Here is a 21181-nt window from a genome sequence, read left to right as displayed (position 1 = left end):
GATTGCAAGAGGGTGCAGGCTGGGCTGAGGGGGTCTCCTCCCCGCCCCTGCACAAATTTCATGCACCAGGCCACTAGTTTTTAATAAAAGTACTGTTTTTCATTCTAAATTTTTATAGGTATGTTTATGGTCCTTAATTGATGAATGATTAAAATCAAAGAAAACAGTTTTCTCTTAGAATTCTCATTATTGACTTTATTTTTAGACCATTGAGTCATTGATTTAATTGTTGATTAAAATAAACTTGTGATATTTACTCTCAGTTTTAGATGTACCAGGGTCTATTCTTTGTAGTCTTGAAGGATCCCAGGAGAAAATGAATCCACTAAATCTACTGGGAACCTTGTAATTAAGGCTAATACCAGTGGAATCATACCACAAAATCCCTCTGATTTTAAACCTGAGGGGTTGGATCTAAACTGTTACTGTCATCTCTGCCTTTTTTTTTTTTTCCAATTTTCTTTATTTTTCTTCTTTTTTAAATTATTATTAAGGTATTACAAATGTGTCCTCATCCCCCCCACTGCCTTTTAATTATAGTCAAGTATCTGTTCTAAAATTTTAAAATGCAGAGCTTTTTCAGCAAATTTGTTTGACTAACCAATATTAAACTGGGAACCCAAGGGCAAAGACTCTTACTTCTGTTATACTTGAGGCCCGGTGCGTGAATTCCTGCACGGTGGGGCCCTCTGGGTGACCTGAGGGGATTGGGCCGAAACCCGCAGTCCAACCCCGCCTGCAGTTCCTACCTGCCACTCCCACTCATCCCGGCCCCACTGCAATTGCTGCGGGCTCGTGCCCAATCAGTCCTGATCAGGAAAGGCTTGCACTGCCGCAGCAACGCGCTCACCAGCCGTGAGCCCTGTGTCTGGCACCCTCCCGAGGGGAGTGGCCTTGGGATCGGACTGAAACCAGCTCTGACATTCCCTGAGAGGTCGCAATTGCGAGAGGGCGCAGGTCAGGCCAAGGTACCCCACTAATGCAAGATCAGGCTAGGGAGAGACTGTGGGAGGGCTCCAGGGCGTGTCTGGCCCATCTCGCTCAGTCCCGATCAGCTGGACTCCAACAGCAAGCTAACCTACCAGTTGGAGTGTCTTCCCCCTGATGGTCAATGCATGTCATAGCGACTGGTTGACCAGTTGACTGTCTGCCCTGTGGTGGTCAGTGCACATCATAGTGAGCAGTTGAGTGGCCTTAGCATATCATTAGCATGTTACGTTTTGATTGGTTGAATAGTTGACTGGTCACTGGATGACCAGACACTTAGCGTATTAGGCTTTTATTACATAGGATTCTTTGAAGTATCTAACACATTGGCTACAAAAGATGCTTATTTTAATGTATGTTTTTATAATATATGTTAGGAAATATAGGGATGGTATCTTCTTGGAAAGTAAGAAAGTATTGTATGGCTTATTTTGTGGCAGTACTGTGTAATAGAAATATGTTTAAACCAGATAGGTCATTTAAAAATTTCCAATGCTACATTAAAATAATTGAAACAGGTTAAAATAACTTAAATATCTTTGAAATAACCCATTACATTACTTCAATATCATATAAGTGTACAAAATTAATGAAATGTTTTACTCTTTATGATACAAAATCTTCCAAATTCGGTGTGTATTTTATAGCCATATTTCAAATGCTCGGTTAATTATATTTATCTAATAGCTAAAATATATTGGATAGTGCAAAACTAACCTAGACTAGCAAGTGTAATTCCACTTAAAAAGTACTCTCAATTCAGATGCTAAACAGTTGGTCTATGTTTAGATACTATAAAAAATTTGCAGTTTCAGAGGTAGAGTCACATACCCAAGTTCAAACATACTTAAAAGTTTTTCAGTAGTTAAGTATTGTGTTTTAAATTAAAAATCAAAATGGTTATTAAGAAAGTACAACTAAAAACCATAAAGAGTCCTAGCTGGTTTAGTTCAGTGGGTAGAGTGTCAGCCTGCAGACTGAAGGGTCTCAGGTTTGATTCTGGTTAAGGTCACATGCCTGGGTTGCGGGCTCCATCCCCAGTGTGGGGTGTGCAGGAGGCAGCCAATCAATGCTTCTCTCCCATCATTAATGTTTCTATCTTTCTCTCCCTTTCCCTTCCTCTCTGAAATCAATAATAATAATAAAAAAACCATAAAGATACTACTTCTTAGATGGTTTTAATAAAAGAAAAGAAAAATATTTGGCAAGGAGATAGAGCTGATGGTTATACAACATTGTGAATAGACAACACTAAATGGTATTCTTTAATAGTATGATATGTGAATTTCACCTCAATCAATAATAAAAATTAATTTAAATACAATTAAAAATTTGGTTTCTTAGTTATAGTAGCCTTACTTGGCTCTTGGCTCCTGTAGTCGACAGGCTCATTCTATGGCAATATGGTAAACTGTAGAAGATGGAAACTTTAAAAAGCATTATTCTTTCTTGGTACTCAAAGCATGTGTAGTAAATTTTTACATTCTAAGAATTCAGTAACCATTAGATCCTAAACTTCTCATGGTCGGCGTCTATAGCTGAACATTCTTGGTGCAGGCTATCGGAGGACCACACAATATTCATAGGGTCCTTGTAAGAAGTAAATGCAATATTATTTTAAAGTACAGGATATGGCTGACTGCTTCTTTTCAGGGATCCCATAGCACTCTGTACCTTACCCCTGATGGTAGTCCTTTGTGAAATTACTTTATATGTATGTCTTGGTGACCACATGTAAGTAAGCACTTTCAGGGTGAGAACTATATCTGTCATCCTTATACTGACAGAATCTTGCATAGTACTGCATAGTACATAAAATAGATAATGATTTGAACTAAAACCTTGAATCACTCCTCTGCCTCTTAACTTAGTGTGCACCCTAGAATGGGCAAAGATTTTTTATTAGTAATGCTGAGTACCAGTAGAGCCCATATGTCTCTGTATTTCAAAGTAAAAAGAATAATTATTAATGGCATTATATAAGGAGCTTGCTGTAAAGTGTTTCAGCCAGCATTGGTTTTATCAGGTTCTCTAAGCAGTTCATTTCTGCTGATACATAGAAATATACTATAATGTAAAATGAATGGAAGGGTTGAGTTGGGAGTAGTATCTAGATAATGCAGTGAAAGTGTAAGGATCTCCTCAAAGGAGGATGAGCTCCTTTTCACTTAGGCAGTTTTAGAGAGACTTTGTGAATAAAATTAGGATCTCTACTAATAAGGATTGGGTTGTGCTTTTAGAAGTTTAAAATGGTAGAGGTGCCTATTGATAGAAAGACCCTGAAACATGTAGATTTTTTGTGACGTTACCTACCTAAAGTGTAATATAAATCGAACCACCTAGGAACAATCTCATGCATGTAATAGATTAAATGTAACAGATTTGTAAGGCTGGACTTTGGTTGTCAAGTCAGAAACTAAGTCAATAAGTTACTAATAGAAAAGATACCAGCAGTCTAGCTGTGGGTTTTGCTGTTTGGGGTTTATTTTGGAAAATGTTATTTGTTCTATTTAACATTCATTTGTTGAAGACCTGCATATATTATTTCCTAAGAGCTAACTAGAAATCATCCACTTTTACTATAACTAATTTGTATATTGTGATTTTTAACATATATGCTAATTTTAGTGATATCCAAGCGTTCTGCATTCATTGTCGGAATAGCAGATCCACCAGGTTGACTTCGATATCTAAGCTTTTGTTTTCTCAATCTTGTAAGTATAGAAGGCTGAAGAGGCAGTAATTAATGGAACTTATAGAGAAGCTGCATAAGCCCAACTCTGAGCATAAGTCTTCTGTGAGAGGCTAGATTTAATAGTTTAAAAATCAGTGTTACTGCCCTAGCTGGTTTGGCACAGTGGATAGAGCGTTGGCCTGTGGACTGAAGGGTCCCGGGTTCGATTCCGGTCAAGGGCATGTGCCAGGATTGTGGGCTCGAGCCCCAATAGGGGGATTCAGGAGGCAGCCGATAAATGATTTTCTCTCATCATTGATGTTTCTATCTATCTCTCTCCTCCTTTCCTCTCTGAAATTAATAATAATATATATTTTTTTAAAAAATCAGTGTTACTGCCTGGCCGGTATGGCTCAGCTGTTGAGCGTTGACCCAGGAACCAAGAGGTCGCCAGTTTGATCCCTAATCAGGGCACATGCCAGGGTTGCTGGCTCAATTCCCAGTAGGCGGCAGATTGATGATGTTCATCTTCTCTCATCGATGTTTCTCTTTCTCCCTCTCCCTTCTTCTCTGTCTAAAAATCAATAAAAACATTTAAAAAAATCTGTATTACTACTTCTCTTTCCTATCTGTTAGAATAGCAGGTTGGTTTTGAAATAGCATATGTTGTAAGATAAAAATAATTTTAAAAATCTAGAATGCAAGTAGTTGGTAGGTATCTAGTTCTTTGGTGTAAAATAATGTATTGCTCCTCTTACAAAAGTGGTTAATTCAAAACCAGATTTTTCTGGAAAGAAGGTTCCACTGTTTTTGTCTTGTGAATAGTGGGAAGAGCAATAAATTGGGGAGTCATGAACTTGAATTTTATTTTCCACCTCTGCCACTACCTAATGTATATGACTTTGGGCAACTTATAAAATAAAATGAAAGAGTTCTTATTTTCTGGAATTAGTTCTATAGCTTGCTGATTTACTTCTGAAAATTTACTTCTTCCCAACACAGTATCCCTGATTTGCTTTTTTACTTTTATTTAGTGTGTTGTTGGTGGCTGCAATGCCAGCTTTGCTTCTCAGGGAGGGCTTGCTCGCCACGTACCCACACACTTCAGTCAGCAGAACTCCTCAAAAGTTTCTAGCCAGCCAAAGGCCAAAGAAGAATCTCCTTCTAAAGCTGGAATGAACAAAAGAAGGAAATTAAAGAACAAAAGACGACGCTCATTACGTAAGTGTTTCACTGAAAATCTGTGTGTATTACAATGCTTTTGTTCATATCTTATTCTTTCATGAAAAACAGTTTTTACTGTTCTTCAACTCTGCTTATCTCCTTTTGTTAACAGTAATAAACAGATAGGATAACTGTGGGACAGTGTGAGAATTCAATAACAGTTTTATCTGTAGTAGCTAAGAGAGTGTGAGTCTATATATATGGCTTTAAAATACAAACTATATAGAATTATATTTTGAGGGCTACTTTGATTTTGTTCTAAGAAAATTTAAAACGTGGCGGTGTTGATGTTTCTAATAGTTTTTCTAAAAAATTGAACATGCTAAAGGTAAAGTACAAGTAAAAGTTAAGATGGGTTATACCTGCTCCAAAGTGATGTGTGTGTGAATAGCAAAACTATTTTTGTGTTTCAGCACTTCACAGTCTATTGTAACACACACATAACAATTGTTATGTACTTAATTACTAGATTATAAGATATATTTTGGACATTTAGGGTAGAACACAATTAGATGACAAGACTTGTAAATGTTGGGAGCAGGAATTGACTTTGAAACCCCAGAGCCCTGCCTGGTTCATAGTGTCCACTAGCTCACTAAATATATCTTGAATGAAGAAATATGAGGGAAGCTATCATTGAAACGGGAGGCCACTGCAAGGGTGAACTAGAAAGAAAAAAAGATTGCATCTTGTTTTTTCTTTTGGGATTTTTGAGTAGAGTATAGGAGAAACTCCAGACACTAATCCAGACTATAAAGCAGACAGTTATCTCTAAAACATTGAAATATTTTTGTTACTACAAAGCTACAGTGGACAAATGAACACACCACAAATGAAAAATAAACCTCTTTAAACTGTTAACTTTCTTATTGTTGAAATTAAACACTTATTTTTCAAAGTTCTATTGAATTTAGGTTATGGATCCAGTTACTTTTTGATTATGAGGCTTACCAGTTTTAAAAAAATGCTTGTGTACATAATTCTAACATATGTATATAGTATATACGGGTAATACTGCTAATGCACATCATAAAACAGTTACCAAGAAGGACTATTGAAAAGCAGTGAGTTGAAAAGTGATATTTTCTTCCTTACTCTAATGCAGCAGTTCTCAACCTGTGGGTCGCGCCATCGGAAAACACATATAGCATATCAGATATTTACATTACGATTCATAATAGTAGCAAAATTACAGTTATGAAGTAGCAACTGAAATAATTTTATGGTTGGGGGTCACCACAACATGAGGAACTGTATTAAAGGGTTGCGGCATTACGAAGGTTGAGAACCACTGCTCTAATTGATCATGACACCTACTTTGGAGACTATTGTTCAAGTTTAGTATTCTTTTTTGTTGTCGTTTATGCTCACCTGAGGATATTTTTTCCATTGAAAAAATGAATGGAGAGAGGTGTGTGGTGGGGGAGAAACATCGATGTGAGAGAGACACATGGATTGGTTGCCTCCACGTGTGCCCTGACTGGGGCTGGGGATCAAACCTGGAACCCAGGTACGTGCTCTTAACTGGGAATCGGACCTGCGACCAACACTAAGCACTGAGAAATACCGGCCAGGTGAAGTTTAGTATACTTTGATACTTTAATAGTGGACATAGCATGGTTATGGTCTGAATAGAATAGAATCTTAAGTTTGAGGGCTCCTTATAAATTTAATTCTAGTGATGACATCTATGTTTGAATCTTGAATGGGGAGTGGTAGATTTGAATGATTTAGAGAAGTTATTTTTCTTTTCTTTTTAAACTTTATTTTTATTGTTGACACTATTACAGATATCCCTCCCACCTCCCCCCACGTTTTGCCCACCTCCACCTATTTTTATTTTCTCCAAGTGCTTATCCTTCCCAGGAAAAAGCATATTTGGAGAACATAGAGAAAGTATACTTTTTTTCCCAGTAGTCACAGATCTAATGGGAAGACGATCTGTTTCTTAGCATTAAGTAAAATCATACCTCTTTTCTCCTATATATGTTAAATATTTTTTCTTTTTAATTTCTCATTACTTCATTCTTAGTCTTATGGGTTCTGCTAGTTTGTTACTAGTTGGTGTTTTTCTTATTTCTTTCTGAGAAAAATCCAATGACAACAGAGGTATCTAGGTTGCTTTGCGAATGCCAGCTTGTAAAATATCCCCTGCTCTCCCCAAAAGCTCTGGTGGATTAGTGTAGATGTTCTGACAGCTCCATGAATGGTGGAGGTAAATCCAGTATACATAGTAGTAAATCAGAATAGTAAATCAGCTACATGTAATTCAGAATATGCTGTACTGTGAAATCAAGCCATTTCTTCTGTTGTTGGTAAATTTTAATTTTTAATTACAGATGATCTTATAAGATTACATGTATCAATAAGCTCCATAGTTGTAAAACAACAAATTAATTTTCCTTATTTTGAGTAATGTTCTAATTAAGAATAAAAATAATATAATTTGTAATATTGGTGGGATGAAAATAAAATTTTTTAAATGTTCTTACCAAATTAAATCTTCAGTGTATAAGTTTGTTGTGAAAACACTAAAAGTTTGCTTTACTAGAGTTATTTATAATCAAGAAATACTTACCCAAAACCCCCAAATAATATTACCACTGTTAAATTTGGAAAAATTTTGATTACATATTAATGTAAAATGTTCATGAAGTGCATTCCAAATATTTGTGGTGAATGAGATCTCAGTGTGTTACATAGATGGAGGTGGTCATCAGATTGTTGAAAATGCAGAGTGGTGCTCGGAGAGATATTGGAATAAAATACCAAATTATATGAAAAATATAGTAGCTGAAATGTGGAATCATAAGTTCTGAAGTTAGAACTTCACACACCAAGAGGCCGAATTAACTTTTATATGCATTCATTAGTTGGGATTTTGCTTTTGTACATCCTTATCTTGTCAGCTAGACTCTGTATTTTGAAAGCAAAGAAAATTTTGGATTTAAACACTACATTGATACTTCTTAATTGTTTCCATCTTATTACATATTTTCGTGGAAAATGGACTACATGGTTGTTTAGCAGACTGTTGTACTTATGTATGTATTCTTTATCTCTTTTGTATTGATTTTTAGCACGACCACATGATTTCTTCGATGCACAAACACTGGATGCGATAAGACATCGAGCCATATGCTTTAACCTCTCAGCTCATATAGAAAGTTTAGGGAAGGGACACAGTGTTGTTTTTCATAGTACTGTAAGTATTTGTTTTTGTTTTTGTTTTTTAAATTATTTGCATAGGTTTGTGAAAATGTGTATTTTAACTTTCTAAATTGCTCAAAATCTACAAAAATACATTTTAACAAGAAAAACCAAAACTTTTTGCTTTACAAACATTAAAAGTTTTTTTCTATTATTGGTTATAAAGCAATATTGTCCACAATTTGACATTTATTATTAGGTTGAGTATTTTAGCCTTTACTTTGAGCTATTTGGGAATATTGGGTTGGCATTTGGGCCACTAGGCATAGTTGGTGTCTTTTTTCACCTGGTTTCCTCATTTGTAAAATTAGAACATCAGACTTAACTTTTAAGCTCACATCCCTGTATACTGCATGCTCCTCTCTCACACCCAAACATACATCTAATTTCTGTTAAATAGAAAATGGATAATGGCTATCAAATCAAAGCTTTGTGAAGGGAAGGGGTTTTCATTCTGTTGTTTTCCACTGATGTATCCCAACTTTCTTCAGGTGTTTGTCTCTGACACATACTAGGTACTCATTATAGTTGCTGAATTATTATGTTGCTCAGTATAGAAAAAGAAAGCTATCAAATTGAAAAAGCAGTACACAACATAGTTTTGGTTGACTAGAAGTTAATCGAGTGTTCTCTCTTCCCATGCTACTTGCCATTTTATTGTCCGGTCATCTTTAAATTACTATAGTTTGGTGACAGTAAGTTAGTAGAAGTAAAAATTTTAGACCCGGCTCTTAGTGATTTGAATCCCTGGAAAAAGAGGTTTAATTTTGGCTATTGAAATATAAAACACACTAAATTAAGGTTGTATTTTCATAGTTTAATTAAAATGCATGAGAATTTAAATACAACATGTCAATATTGATGATATCAGTGACTCCACTGGTTTGAATCTGTATTTTTTCCGTCTCCTATAATAAATTTCCAATTTTGATTTTTATTTCCAAAATTAAAGGCAGGAAATTAAAAGATTAGACAAAAGAAAGGGAACCTTTTCTGAAATTGAAACACGTGAGAGAAGTGAGTTTGGGTTGGAGGAAAGGTATAGTATCTTACACTCTTATAAAGAGCATTAGAGATGTCCTATATAGTAAAAGCCCAGTGACCAAATGCAGAATGACTGGTTGACCAGTCACTATGACGCACACTGACTACCCGGGGGCAGACATTCAACACAGGAGCTGTTTCCTGGTGGTCAGTGCGCTCTCGCAGTGGGAGCAGCCGCTCAGAGGGCGTGTCCACGGCCGCTCAGCTGACCAGGATGACCGGTGCTCCCACAGCGGGCCTATCCTTGCGGGCCACACACCCCCATACCAGTGCACGAATCCCATGCACCTGGCCTCTAGTAGTTATATCAATAAAGATGGAAGGGTTGGAAGGAAAATTAGAGGGTTTGAAGGCAAAGTGCTTGCGCTGGGAATTTTATTGGAATTCAGCAAGATCAGGAGCGTGCTCAGCTGCCTTCTTTGAAGTTTCATATGTAGGTGTATGATTTGGTAGGTCTATAAATTGTTCAATGAGATGTGGTTCCCAAACGCATAGTGTAGCAACTAGGATAATTTATTTGCTTAAATATTGATCACCTACTGTGTGCCACATATGGATGTAGCAATGAACAAAACAGGCTAAAACAAAACAGTAAACCATGCATTCCTGTACTCTAGTGGAAGAGACAGGATAAACATATTAATTAGTAAAAGAAAGTGATGGTATGGGCTATTTAGTTAGATTCTGGATAGCTTTTGAAAGTAGTACTGATAAGAATTATGGATGGATCACATGCCAGATGTAATAAAGGAAGGAAAGGATGACTTCAGATTTTTTTTGCCTGGGCAGCTGGCCAAAGGATGGAATTGCCATTTAAAACAGAGGCTGTAGTGGTGAGTAGATCAAGGGAGAGGGATGTATTAAGAGCTCTAATTTCAGCACTTTCTGTAGAGCCATATAATGCCTGTGTCACCACGTAGGGAGATGGACACAAGTTTGAACTTAGAGGATAGGAGTGGCCACAAATTCAAATAAGGTAGTCTTCAGCATAATTAGTGGTATTTAAAGATATCAAACAGGATAAGATCACTAGGAACTCTTTAAGTATAAATAGAAAAGAAGAAATTTAAGGACAGGTTTGGGGCTCATTAACATTTAATAAGCAATAAACCCAATGAAATAATGGTCTAATAATGAGCAAGTGTCTCAGCATATTAGGGGATAGGGAGTGGTGATGTGATAAAGAAGGTTGTATTTTAAAAAGCAAAGTTCCAACTTTTACATGCTTTCATTAGAGCAGCTCCTGTGATAAAATCCTTAAGTTTACTGTGGAAAAATTGAGATGATTATAAAAAAAAAATGAAGGAACTACCAATAATGGTGATATAAGGAGTTTGGAAGAAATTTAAAAATTTACTGACAGTCAAAGTAGTCTGTGACCTTGAAAATAAGTTTTCTAGCTGTAGAAAACATCTGAGAAATTTTAAGAACATGAAACCTATGTTTGTCATAAATTTAAGAAACAGGAAGAAGAGTGACTTGCCGCCCCCAAGTGACACTAGGGAGGTACAGGTAACCTTGACTGAGGGTGGAGTATGATCTGGAGAATGCTTTTTTTCTGGGGAAAGTGGAAGGAAGAGACATCCATAATTGGAAAAGGTGTTTGTTGGACACAGTAGAACGGAAAGGAGCTGTTTCTCGAAGTTCCATGGCTGGGAAGATTTTGATGGAGGCAGTATGTGTTAAGCATAATCACTTCTGTTAGCAGTCAGATTTTAAGTTTCCTAGTTATTAAATTAACTTTTATAGGAAATAATCATACCGATAGTGAAACCATTTGGAGGAAAATGTATCTGTGAGGCTCTGTGCTATGCAGTTTACCTAATTTGTCTTCTTTAATTGAAACATTTTCTTTCGAGCCTTCTCCAGAAGAGGTCAGCAGATTCCTAGTTACCAGTCAGTTGGCTTGCTGTGCTTGCTTGGTTTGCATTGTTTTCATATCTTTTTTTTTTTTTTTTGGTCGGGGTATTTCAGCTCTGTCTTTGTGCTTTTTAATTAATCTTATTGTCAAGTCTAGAATGGGGTCTTGACTAGAGGTTTTTCAGAATGGAGATAGAAAGTTTCATTTTTGCATAGAGTGCTGTTGTTACTTAGTTCTAATATGTTTTGAGGATGACAATTTTGTGTGACTTTTTAGAATTTAAACTTGGTAAAATATTGAGATTTAGATTATTGAAACACTAACGTGCTAATTTTGTTAATATGGAAATTGTAAGTTACAAAATACCATCTTGATCTATTTTTGTTTAAGTATTATCTCAATTTTCAGAATCTGGTAATGAATGGCAAGTACATTGTTTTTCTTACCCTTCTACAGGTCTTTTTGTTCAGGTTGATCCACCTTTTAATTTATGTGGATTCCTTAAGATTGAACCTAACACTGTTTGGCTGATGTTCATTTAAAATAAAACCAACCAACCAAGAATCTCCAAGCAAACAAAAAATGTCTCAGTTGTAAATTACAGACTTTTCCCTTCCTAGAAGTATTTTTTCTTTACTGTTTGTTCTTTAAAAATATTCTAGCCAGTGTAGAACCTTGGTAACATTCTAGCTAAGCCACAGACTTAGGAGATAGTAAATAGCATTTTCAGTCCCTTAATAAACATAATATGGTTTTTGTTTTTTAATATATTTTTATTGATTTCAGAGAGGAAGGGAGAGTGAAAGAGAGATAGACACACCAGTTATGAGAGAGAATCATTCATCGATTGCCTCCTACACGTCCCCTGCTCAAGATTCCTGTGCCCTGACTAGGAATCAAACTCTGACCTCCTGGTTCATAGGTTGATGCTCAACCACTGAGCAACACCGGCTGGGCTGGTTTTTCTATTTGGCACCTTGTCTTCAGTTCCTTTTTTCCTCTTTCTTTTGTGAAAGTACATAAAGGTAAAATTGGGGGGAAAAACAAGGCAGAACAAGATGTTGTGGTGATATCTAGTTCAGGATACAACACTTAAAAGTTCTTGATTAGGATTAAAAGTGCCTTTTAATGATATTAGAATAATGTGTTACAATCATTGTTATGATTTCTCATCATTAGGTAATAGCTAAGAGAAAAGAGGATTCTGGAAAGATAAAACTTTTGCTTCATTGGATGCCTGAAGACATGTAAGTATTTGGAATACTATGTGTAATTAATAGACTAATGTCTTTTATTAAAATCTCATACTCGCTCGGTCGGTGTAGCTCAGTGGTTGAGTGTTGACCTATGAACCAGGAGGTCATGGTTCGATTCCTAGTCCGGATACATGGCCAGATTGTGGGCTTAATCCCCAGTGTGGGCGTGCAGGAGGCAGCCAATCGATGATTCTCTCTCATCATTGATATTTCTCTTTATCTCCTTCTCTCTTTTTCTCTGAACTCATAAAAATATATTTAAAAATTAAATCTTATACTCAAAAATTACTTAACATTATTGGATTCAAATATAACAGAATTATGGAAATTAAACTATGAAATATTTTGAGGTCAGGATTAAAGAGATAATCTATGAAAGATTTTTAATTGGATGTAGTTATTTTTAGAATTTTCAATGGCCCGCAAGTAGTATGCAAGCAGCCTTAGTTGGCCCTTTGTTTGAATCATTTATTTAAAAAAAATTCTAAACATTTTCCAACCCACAGTGTTTTATAGAAAAAGCAGTTGACCAGGTTTTTAGCACCATTACATTTTTCTTGGTGTTTTAGTACCTTTTAGAGCACTTCTGACCCAGATGTTCCTTAATTTAGATTTTAGTTTTAATTTTCTTTTTATCCTTTTATTAAAAAATTTTCTCTTATTATAATAGGTAATAGAAGTATATTGTAGAAATTTTTAATGGAATTGATAAGCACCAAGAATAGAATAAATTTTTAAGAAGTAGAATCAAATTGTGTATACTTATTCTTCAAAAAATTAGCAATTTGTGGTAATATTTGTCCTGGATTTTGAAACCTTTTTAAAATTTTGTTTAATAAACTCTGTTTAAGAGAATGTTAATGAATGTGATGTGAATTAAATGTTCTTAAGTAGGTTTGTGAGTTTGCAGTGCACATTAGTATATCAATGTAAAGAAGTCCATTTAGTTTTTAAAAAATCCTTTGACTATTAAGCTTCTAATAGTGTAGAACATATTTTCCACCACTTTCTCCTCCTTCCCTTTCAGGTTTTATGGAAATTAAACTGTAGGACATTTTAAAAGTAATAATTTAAAAAAAAATTATCTTTCTTGTTGAAAGTATTACAGATGTCCTTTCTTCCCTTCTGGACCCCCTCCATCCAGTTCTCCCCTCCCCTAGGCCTTCGTTGCACTATTGTCTGTGTCCATGGATTATGCATATATGGGTTATGCATATATGCATATAAGTTCTTTGGTTAACCACTTCTCTTTGCCTCCATTTTTTATTTAAATCTATGCAAGTCTTTAAGCATACATTCATCATCCTACTAATTCCACTCCTACTTAAAGAGCTTAAAATGCATTTTAAAAACCTTTTTTAAAAGTTAAATTTATTGGGGTGACATTGGTTAATAAAATTATATAGGTTTCAGGTGTACAATTCTAGTGTACATCATCTCTATGTATATTGTATTATGTGTTCACCACCCCAAGTCAAGTTCCCTTACATCACCATTTATCCCCTTTATACCCTCTCCCACTCGCCCCTGGGAATTTCCATGCTATTGTCTGTATCTGTGAGTGGGGTGTGTGTGTGTGTTGTTTTGTGTTTTTTTTGCTTAATCTCTTCACCTTTTTCACCCAGCCTGGCAACCCACCTTCTCTCTGACAGCTGTCAGTCTGTTCTTTAATGAGCCTGTTTCTATTTTGTTCTTTAGTTTATTTTTTAAATTAGATTCCACATGAGTGAAATCATATGGTACTTGCCTTACACTGACTCGTGTAAGACATTTTCAAATGGTCCTGAAGCCTGGCTGGTGTGGGTCATTGGATTGAGCGGTTTCCTGTGCACCAAGAGTCACCGGTTCAATTCCTGATCAGGGCATATGTCCAAGGTTTGGGCTTGATCAGGAGGGAACGTGTAGGAAGCAGCCAATCGATTGTTGTTTCTGTCCCACTTCCTTTATCTCTATCTAAAAATCAATAAAAACATATTAAAAAAGTAAATACATGGCTCTGTAAAATGTATTTAATGAGCTGTTGTTGTTTTTTTCTGAACATTGAAGATACCCATTTTTCTTTACTGTTAAAGATATTCTAAAGTCTGCTAATATACAAACTATGCAAAATGTTACAGTTTTTGATAAGTATTGCCCTCCTGAATTAGAAATTTTTAGCAATTTCTAATCCCATCTACTACATTAGTTTTTTCCTCTTCTTTATTATCAACACTGGCTATTACATTCTTATATTTTTCATTTCTTTGATTACAAGTAAGATCATTTTTATTTTTTGTTGTTTGTTAATTCTCACCTGAGAATATTTTCCCATTGATTTTTAGAGAGAGTGGAAGGGAGGAGGAGAGACAGAGAGAGAAACATTGATGTGAGAGAGACACATCAATTGGTTGCCTCCTGCACCAGGGCTGGGGCTCAAGCCTGCAACTGAGGTTTGTGCCCTTGACCGGAATCGAGCTTGGGACCCTTCAGCTTAGGGCAGTAAGATCATTTTTAAACGGTTCATATCTTTGGTATATTGGTGGTTAGTGTGCTTTGTCTACCCTAGCCCTCTATCCCTAATGAATGTTCACCACCTCTTTCATACTGATTTGTAAGAGCTATTTTTATATATTAAGGTCATAAATATATAGGGTAGGGCAAAAGTAGGTTTATAGTTGTGAGTACATGAAACATGTGTTATTATTTACTATTGTATTACTTTTCACATGAACAACTATAAACCTGCTTTTGCCAACCCTATAGTTTCTTTATATACATATATTTAAATGTCTGTATTCTTGGTGTTCTGGAAATTGATCAATCCAAATATCAATTTGCTTTTATTTGAATTTCCTTATAGGATCACATTTCTTTGATTTTGGAATTTTGATTACAGCAAAATTTTTTAAAAAATATATTTTATTGATTTTTTTTACAGAGAGGAAGGGAGAGAGATAGAGAGTTAGAAACATCAATGAGAGAGAGAGAATCGATCAGCTGCCTCCTGCACACCTACTACTGGGGATGTGCCCACAACCAAGGTACATGCCCTTGACCGGAATCGAACCTGGGACCCTTCAGTCTGCAGGCCGACGCTCTATCCACTGAGCCAAACCGGTTAGGGCACATGTGCATTTTTTAAAAAGTGAAATTTGGTGGTGTTTTTACTTCTTATTTCTTCATGAAGAAACTCAGTATTAAATTTCCATCCTGTCAAGCTCAAATGTGAATTTCACTCAGCAAGCTAAAGGACAGGCAGTGTATAAGTTTGATATGACTTGGCTACTAAAAATTCCTAATGCATCCCAAATTTGTGCCTCAAATTTCACCCTGCTATTTCTCCTCATCCCACTACCTAGATTGTTAAGTTCATTTGGCTTATGAGAAGCTTGTTAATAACCTAGGCAGCCCTGTCAAACTAGCAGAAATGGCTGGGTAATATGAAGGTATATGAGTGGTAAATTTAAAATTAATGTTATTTGATGTATGGCTTGTTTTTTAATTTATAGTCTGCCTGACGTGTGGGTGAATGAAAGTGAGCGACATCAATTAAAAACTAAAGTAGTTCATTTATCAAAGCTACCCAAAGATACTGCCTTGCTTTTGGACCCAAACATATACAGGTAATTTAATTGTTGATTTGATGTTTTACTTTCTGAATTGTAATCTTTAAATCTCTCTAAATATTTGGTTTAAGGTTAGGATTTATTTTTTAAGTACTGAATTCAGTACCAAGCATAATCTTGTTTTCTCAAGCTTTCTATATGGCAGTTACATCACAAAGATTTATAAATTATAGAATTGAGAAAGATAGTATAGTACTGTTTGTTTTTAAGAGGTAGTTCCCAGTGTCTACGTTTCTAATAATTTTCTGCTTTGACCTTTGCTTTAGTGTCCTGTGCTTAGGGAGGTGTGAGGTGGGGTAGATATGGGGAAGAGACCCAACTTTCCTGACTATGCTAAGTTACTTTGTTAGGTGCTTTACATATACTTTACTCATGCAGCAGCCCTGTGAAGTAGGTGCCACTGTCTCTGTTTTACAGATCAGAAAACTGAAGCGAGAGGTTAGATAGCTTGCCCAAAGTTACACAGATATTATGTGACTGAACTCCATACTGCCTCTACCCAAATTTCAAAAGTGGTGAGCCCTAGCCGGTTTGGCTTAGTGGATAGAGCGTCGGCCTGTGGACTGAAAGGTCCCAGGTTCGATTCCGGTCAAGGGCATGTGCCGGGGTTGCGGGCTCAATCCCCAGTGGGGGCGTGCAGGAGGCAGCCATTCAATGATTCTCTCTCATTATTGATGTTTCTCTCTCTCCCTCCCTTCCTCTCTGAAATCAATAAAAATATATTTAAAAGTGATGAAAATGCTTTAATGGCAGTCTTTCAAAAAACTTTTTTTATTGATTTTAGAGAGAGGGAGAGAGATAGAAACATCAGTAATGAGAGAATCATTAATCGACTGCCTCCTGCACGCACACACACGCACACGCACATGCACACATGCGCTTGAGTCTGTAACTGAGACATGTACACTGACTGGGAATTGAACTGTGATGTCCTGGCATAGGTTGATGCTCAACCATTGAGCCACACCAGCCTGGCTAAAGGCACTATTAATGAACAAAATTTCTATTTAAGATAAATTTTAATTTAGTATTTATTTTATAATAGGAATAGATTGGATAAGAATAAGAGGACATATAAAAATTTGGGATAATCCCAAATGTGAATTTTAGCTATCATAAGGAGACTGCCAGATTTTGAAGTAATCAACACTTTGAACATTTGGTTCATTCCACGACACAACTTTTTGGAGTTTTAGTCAATGCAGTAAGATTTCTATAATTTGAGACATCTTCTGAGAATGAAATTCTAACATAATGGGCCTTGCCATGTGGAAACACTGAGACTCAGGTTTTCCTACTCCAAAAATAAATTTTAAAATATCTTTTGGTGAAAGTGCTAAGTTCAATAAAATCTTGTTTCTGTGGACCCAGCTGGGTTATCAAGAAATTAACTGGTATAGAGAACAATGAAATATCTTAAGGAAGAAGATTGAGGTAAATCTACCACCGAAAATACAGAAAAGTCACTATTTAAGAAATAATTGAATATTGTTTATTTACTGTTACCTAATTTAAGGTTATTTCTGGTTCCTCTTTGAAGGATGTAATTAAAATTAGCATTCGAAAAGAGTGATATTTTGGGAGAGCCACCCTGCTATTACAACTGGTTGTAAACATCTCCTAGGCAGAGTTGACAAAGGGGCATGAATCTTAATTATATTATTAAGACTAACTTCAGTGTTTCTGCTCTGCCTTGTACTTCCCCCTCTCTAAGGGTCTCCTTTCTCACAGAACCAGCACCCCCCCCCTTCTTGTGCTCTAGAGGAAGCAATTTAGATATTATAGTGAAAGTGACTTAAAAAAATCATTCAAGCTCAGAACTGTTGATGTTATAGTGCATAGGAATTGCATGTTCTCAGTGTAATTCTACAGTACTTACTGATTTCGTTTTTGGGTAATGAATGATGTTCTTAACACATGTAGGTACTTCTGTGGAGGTGTGTTTTTTTTAACTACCTCAATCTTAACATTTGAGTCTAAACTTTCATGCTTCTGGTATTCTGAAAGTTAGAATTTAGTTTACCCTAAAGTAGTACAGAGTAATAGAACTCCTTACATTTATTGTGATGTAGCATTAACAATGTTTTGAATTTTGGTAGGGAAAACTTGTGAAATTAAGTAAAAGGGGGTAAAGCAGTTATTCTAACTAGTTTTAGGAGAAATAATTTGTTTATGCACATTTCAAAATGAAAGCATGCAAACCTTCTAAAAATATCTTAAAAAGACTAAAAAGAACCTATTTAATTGAGATTTTAAAACATTAGTTTCGGTAGTATTAGTTGGTTAAAATGTATGTGTTAGACGTGAAATGCTTTTTTAGAAATACACTAGCAGGCTACTACATAAAAAGGATTAATTAAAAGGCTATACTATGTAACTAAATTTGTACTCATTATGTGTGAATGCTTTGGAAATAAACTTTAATGATGATCAATGATCATCACATTGCTTATATTTTATAAATATTTTTAATGTCTCTTGGAATACTTAGTGTGTTTTGATATAGTTGAATAAAAGAACATTCCTTTTTCTCTTTTTCTAGAACAATGCCGCAGAAGAGGTTGAAGAGGTAAAAAATAAATAAATACATAAAAAGCAAACAAGCGGGGACACCTGCAGTCTTAGTCACTGACAATGGGTTTAGTAAAAGTTGCACATTAGACTCAATCCCCTTCCTCTTTTTTAATCCAATATTTTAGAATAATATTTATGCTTAGTGTAAACATTCTGTGAATGAAGTAGGCTCTTCTGTGGAATATATTAATATATTACTGTATGTCCACATTTTCATGGAATGGTACTGTGGGAGACTGAGCAAACACTCTTTTGGCAACTTAGTGGAGTAGCTTCTTAAAGGCTTTGCATGCTTGCTGCTTTAAGCTGCTTTTTTCCCCTTTAGTGATTGCAGTAGTTTATATTGAAAGAAAAAACAATTACAACGTGTGCCCATACAAATACCAAAAGCACTGTAAGGATATTTATCTTGACAGTGTCTATCGATTTGACGTCATATTAGGACATATTAGGCAATGAAAATTATCAATTATAAATAGATGTGATTGGTTGCCATTTGTGTTCTTTTGCAGAACTCTGATAAGAAAAGTGTTCAATTTGTATTTAAGCAAACAGTGAACGACATTTGCAATCAACTAAATATTCGTCTTTCGAATTAGGGCTGCAAATTTCTGTTAAAGAGTGTTGCCGTATGTCTGGTGGCTCCCTTTTCAGGACTAGGGTTTTCTAATGGAGTACAGTATGTTAATATTTACCTATATAACTAATCTGTTAACGGTTTTTGAAAAACCTTTATTTCAAATATTTTAATAATCCTCTATTTTCATTTTAACCTACATAAGCCTCTAATTTTTTTTTCTGAGGAAAGCATTTGGTTAATTAGTTTTTTCTTAACATAAGAAAAATTGTATTTTTTAAGTGTTGTCAAACTGAATGAATCCTTTATGCACCAAAGTTGGTTTTGAAAAAGAAAATAAAATCACTTTCTTGCTTGGTTAAGCAAGAAGCCATATGGATTTTTTTTTTAACTTACAGAAATGGAAATATGTGTAACTTGTTAGTATTGTATCAAACAAATGTTGCATAGAGATAATAGAACATTGCTTGTAAATAATTCAGCAGATTTGTAATATATTTTTATATTATGAAATGTACTGTAGATGTTTTTCCAATTTTTACTGTTGGAAGGACATATTGTAAAGTATGTGGTTATATGCAGTCAAACTGCAGAAAATACTCCTGATTGAGGAGTTTTCACTTTACTACAGTGATATAAAAACCAGCAGTTTTTACACTAAATTTTTAAAGAATAGACAAAAATATAGAACCAAGCCTTTGGTTCCAAAATGGGAAAGTTTCATGATACATAAATCATATCTCGTTTACTTTAAAATATTTTAAAATAAAAGTTATGGGGACTTTATTCGTAAACAATGGGGTAAAGAGCTATATACGTGAAATGAGTCATATAAAATGAAATGAAGTGCAAATAAAAGCACTGGTACTATAAGACATTCTGGAATGGTTGTTTAATAAGGGTATTATCTATATGATCTGTAGCAAATGTGATTTTATTTTTAAAAAGAAAAGAAAAGCAGTGTGTTTTCTTACCGTTTTTGTTTCTTTTGCTTAAGCACTTCATTAATTGCTTTATTCTGTATCTGGAAGTAATCTGCAATCTTCTTTGTTCTTTTTAAGTTTTGGTTTGTTAAAAAATTGCCAAATAGAAGTGTTTCAGATATATAGTTTGTACCTGTATTTTTTATTTTATTGCCTCATGTTCTTGTAAGTCATTCTTAATTGACCAATGATTGTAGACCTTGCTGAGTATTTTTTCTAATAAAACAAAACCAAATCACATTTAGCTTCAAAATTGTAACAATTAAATTTTAAAACAACACCTGAAATATACATCTAATATTTTCTTTAGGGATCCAGTACATAAAAGTTTTTTCATTGTGTAGAAATATTTAGATGTCAAAACCAAATTTCATGGTTCTTGATTAGCCTCCGAGTACTCACTCATGGTACTTTGCTGCTTATCTGAGTTTAGTCTGATTCTATTAACACACCAAAAAATATGGAATTAAAATGAATGAAAGTGTATTTAATTTGTATGTAAACATTATTACACACCATCAATTATGATTGGCAAGTAAATTTGAACATTTTTTTTTAATCCTCACCTCAGGATATGCTTTTATTGATATTTAGAGAGTGAGGACCAGGGGGATTGAGCGAGAGAGAAACATCCATGAATCGAACTCACAACCTTTTTGGTTCATGAGATGACACCAACCAACTGAGCCACTTGGCTTACGGCCTACTTGTGAACATTTTAATTAAGTTTCTTGAATGACATCTATCCATCTATTTTGTTCCTCCTAACTTCCATATATGACATTTATAATATGGTACCTGAAATATAATTTAGTCTCTTATTCAAAATCCATTGTTTAGCCCAGTGGTGGTCAGACTGCAGTCACGGGCATACCCATTCATTGATGTGGTGTCTACGCTTGCTCTCTTCCTATAGTTTCAGAGTGGAGCAATGAGACCGTTTGGCCTGCAAACCTAAAATAGTTACTCTCTGACCTTTTAAGGAAAAACTTGCCAATCCCTGGTACAGATGATAAAAGTTTTGGAAAAATAAACCTAGTCCACAGAGCCTACATTTTAATATAATAGTTTTAATCTTGGTAAAATGAACCAGTACATTGCATTTCAGTGAAAGCTGCTTCATATACTTTAAAAATGGCCATTTTAGGTAACTGCAACAAGTGGTGTTTTTGCCTTTTTGGTATTT

At 35.1% G+C, this 21181-nt stretch overlaps 1 protein-coding gene across 1 annotated transcript in view; it reads left to right on the top strand.

The window, feature by feature from the left end:
* Window positions 1-20239, top strand: part of AEBP2 (AE binding protein 2) — a 35370-nt gene extending 15131 nt beyond the window's left edge. The window contains exons 3-8 of the mRNA XM_006773157.2: window positions 4696-4882; window positions 7966-8090; window positions 12180-12247; window positions 15745-15858; window positions 18404-18430; window positions 18948-20239. Coding sequence (XP_006773220.1) covers window positions 4696-4882; window positions 7966-8090; window positions 12180-12247; window positions 15745-15858; window positions 18404-18430; window positions 18948-18993 — 567 coding nt within the window. The 3' untranslated portion in view covers window positions 18994-20239. The remainder of the gene's footprint in view (window positions 1-4695; window positions 4883-7965; window positions 8091-12179; window positions 12248-15744; window positions 15859-18403; window positions 18431-18947) is intronic.
* Window positions 20240-21181: the final 942 nt, after the last annotated feature.

This window comes from Myotis davidii, unplaced genomic scaffold, assembly GCF_000327345.1.
Source record: "Myotis davidii unplaced genomic scaffold, ASM32734v1 scaffold346, whole genome shotgun sequence".
In the NCBI taxonomy this organism is placed as follows: domain Eukaryota; kingdom Metazoa; phylum Chordata; class Mammalia; order Chiroptera; family Vespertilionidae; genus Myotis; species Myotis davidii.
The sequence above is the reverse complement of the archived record's forward strand: the minus strand, read 5'-3'. Positions and strand labels throughout refer to the sequence as shown.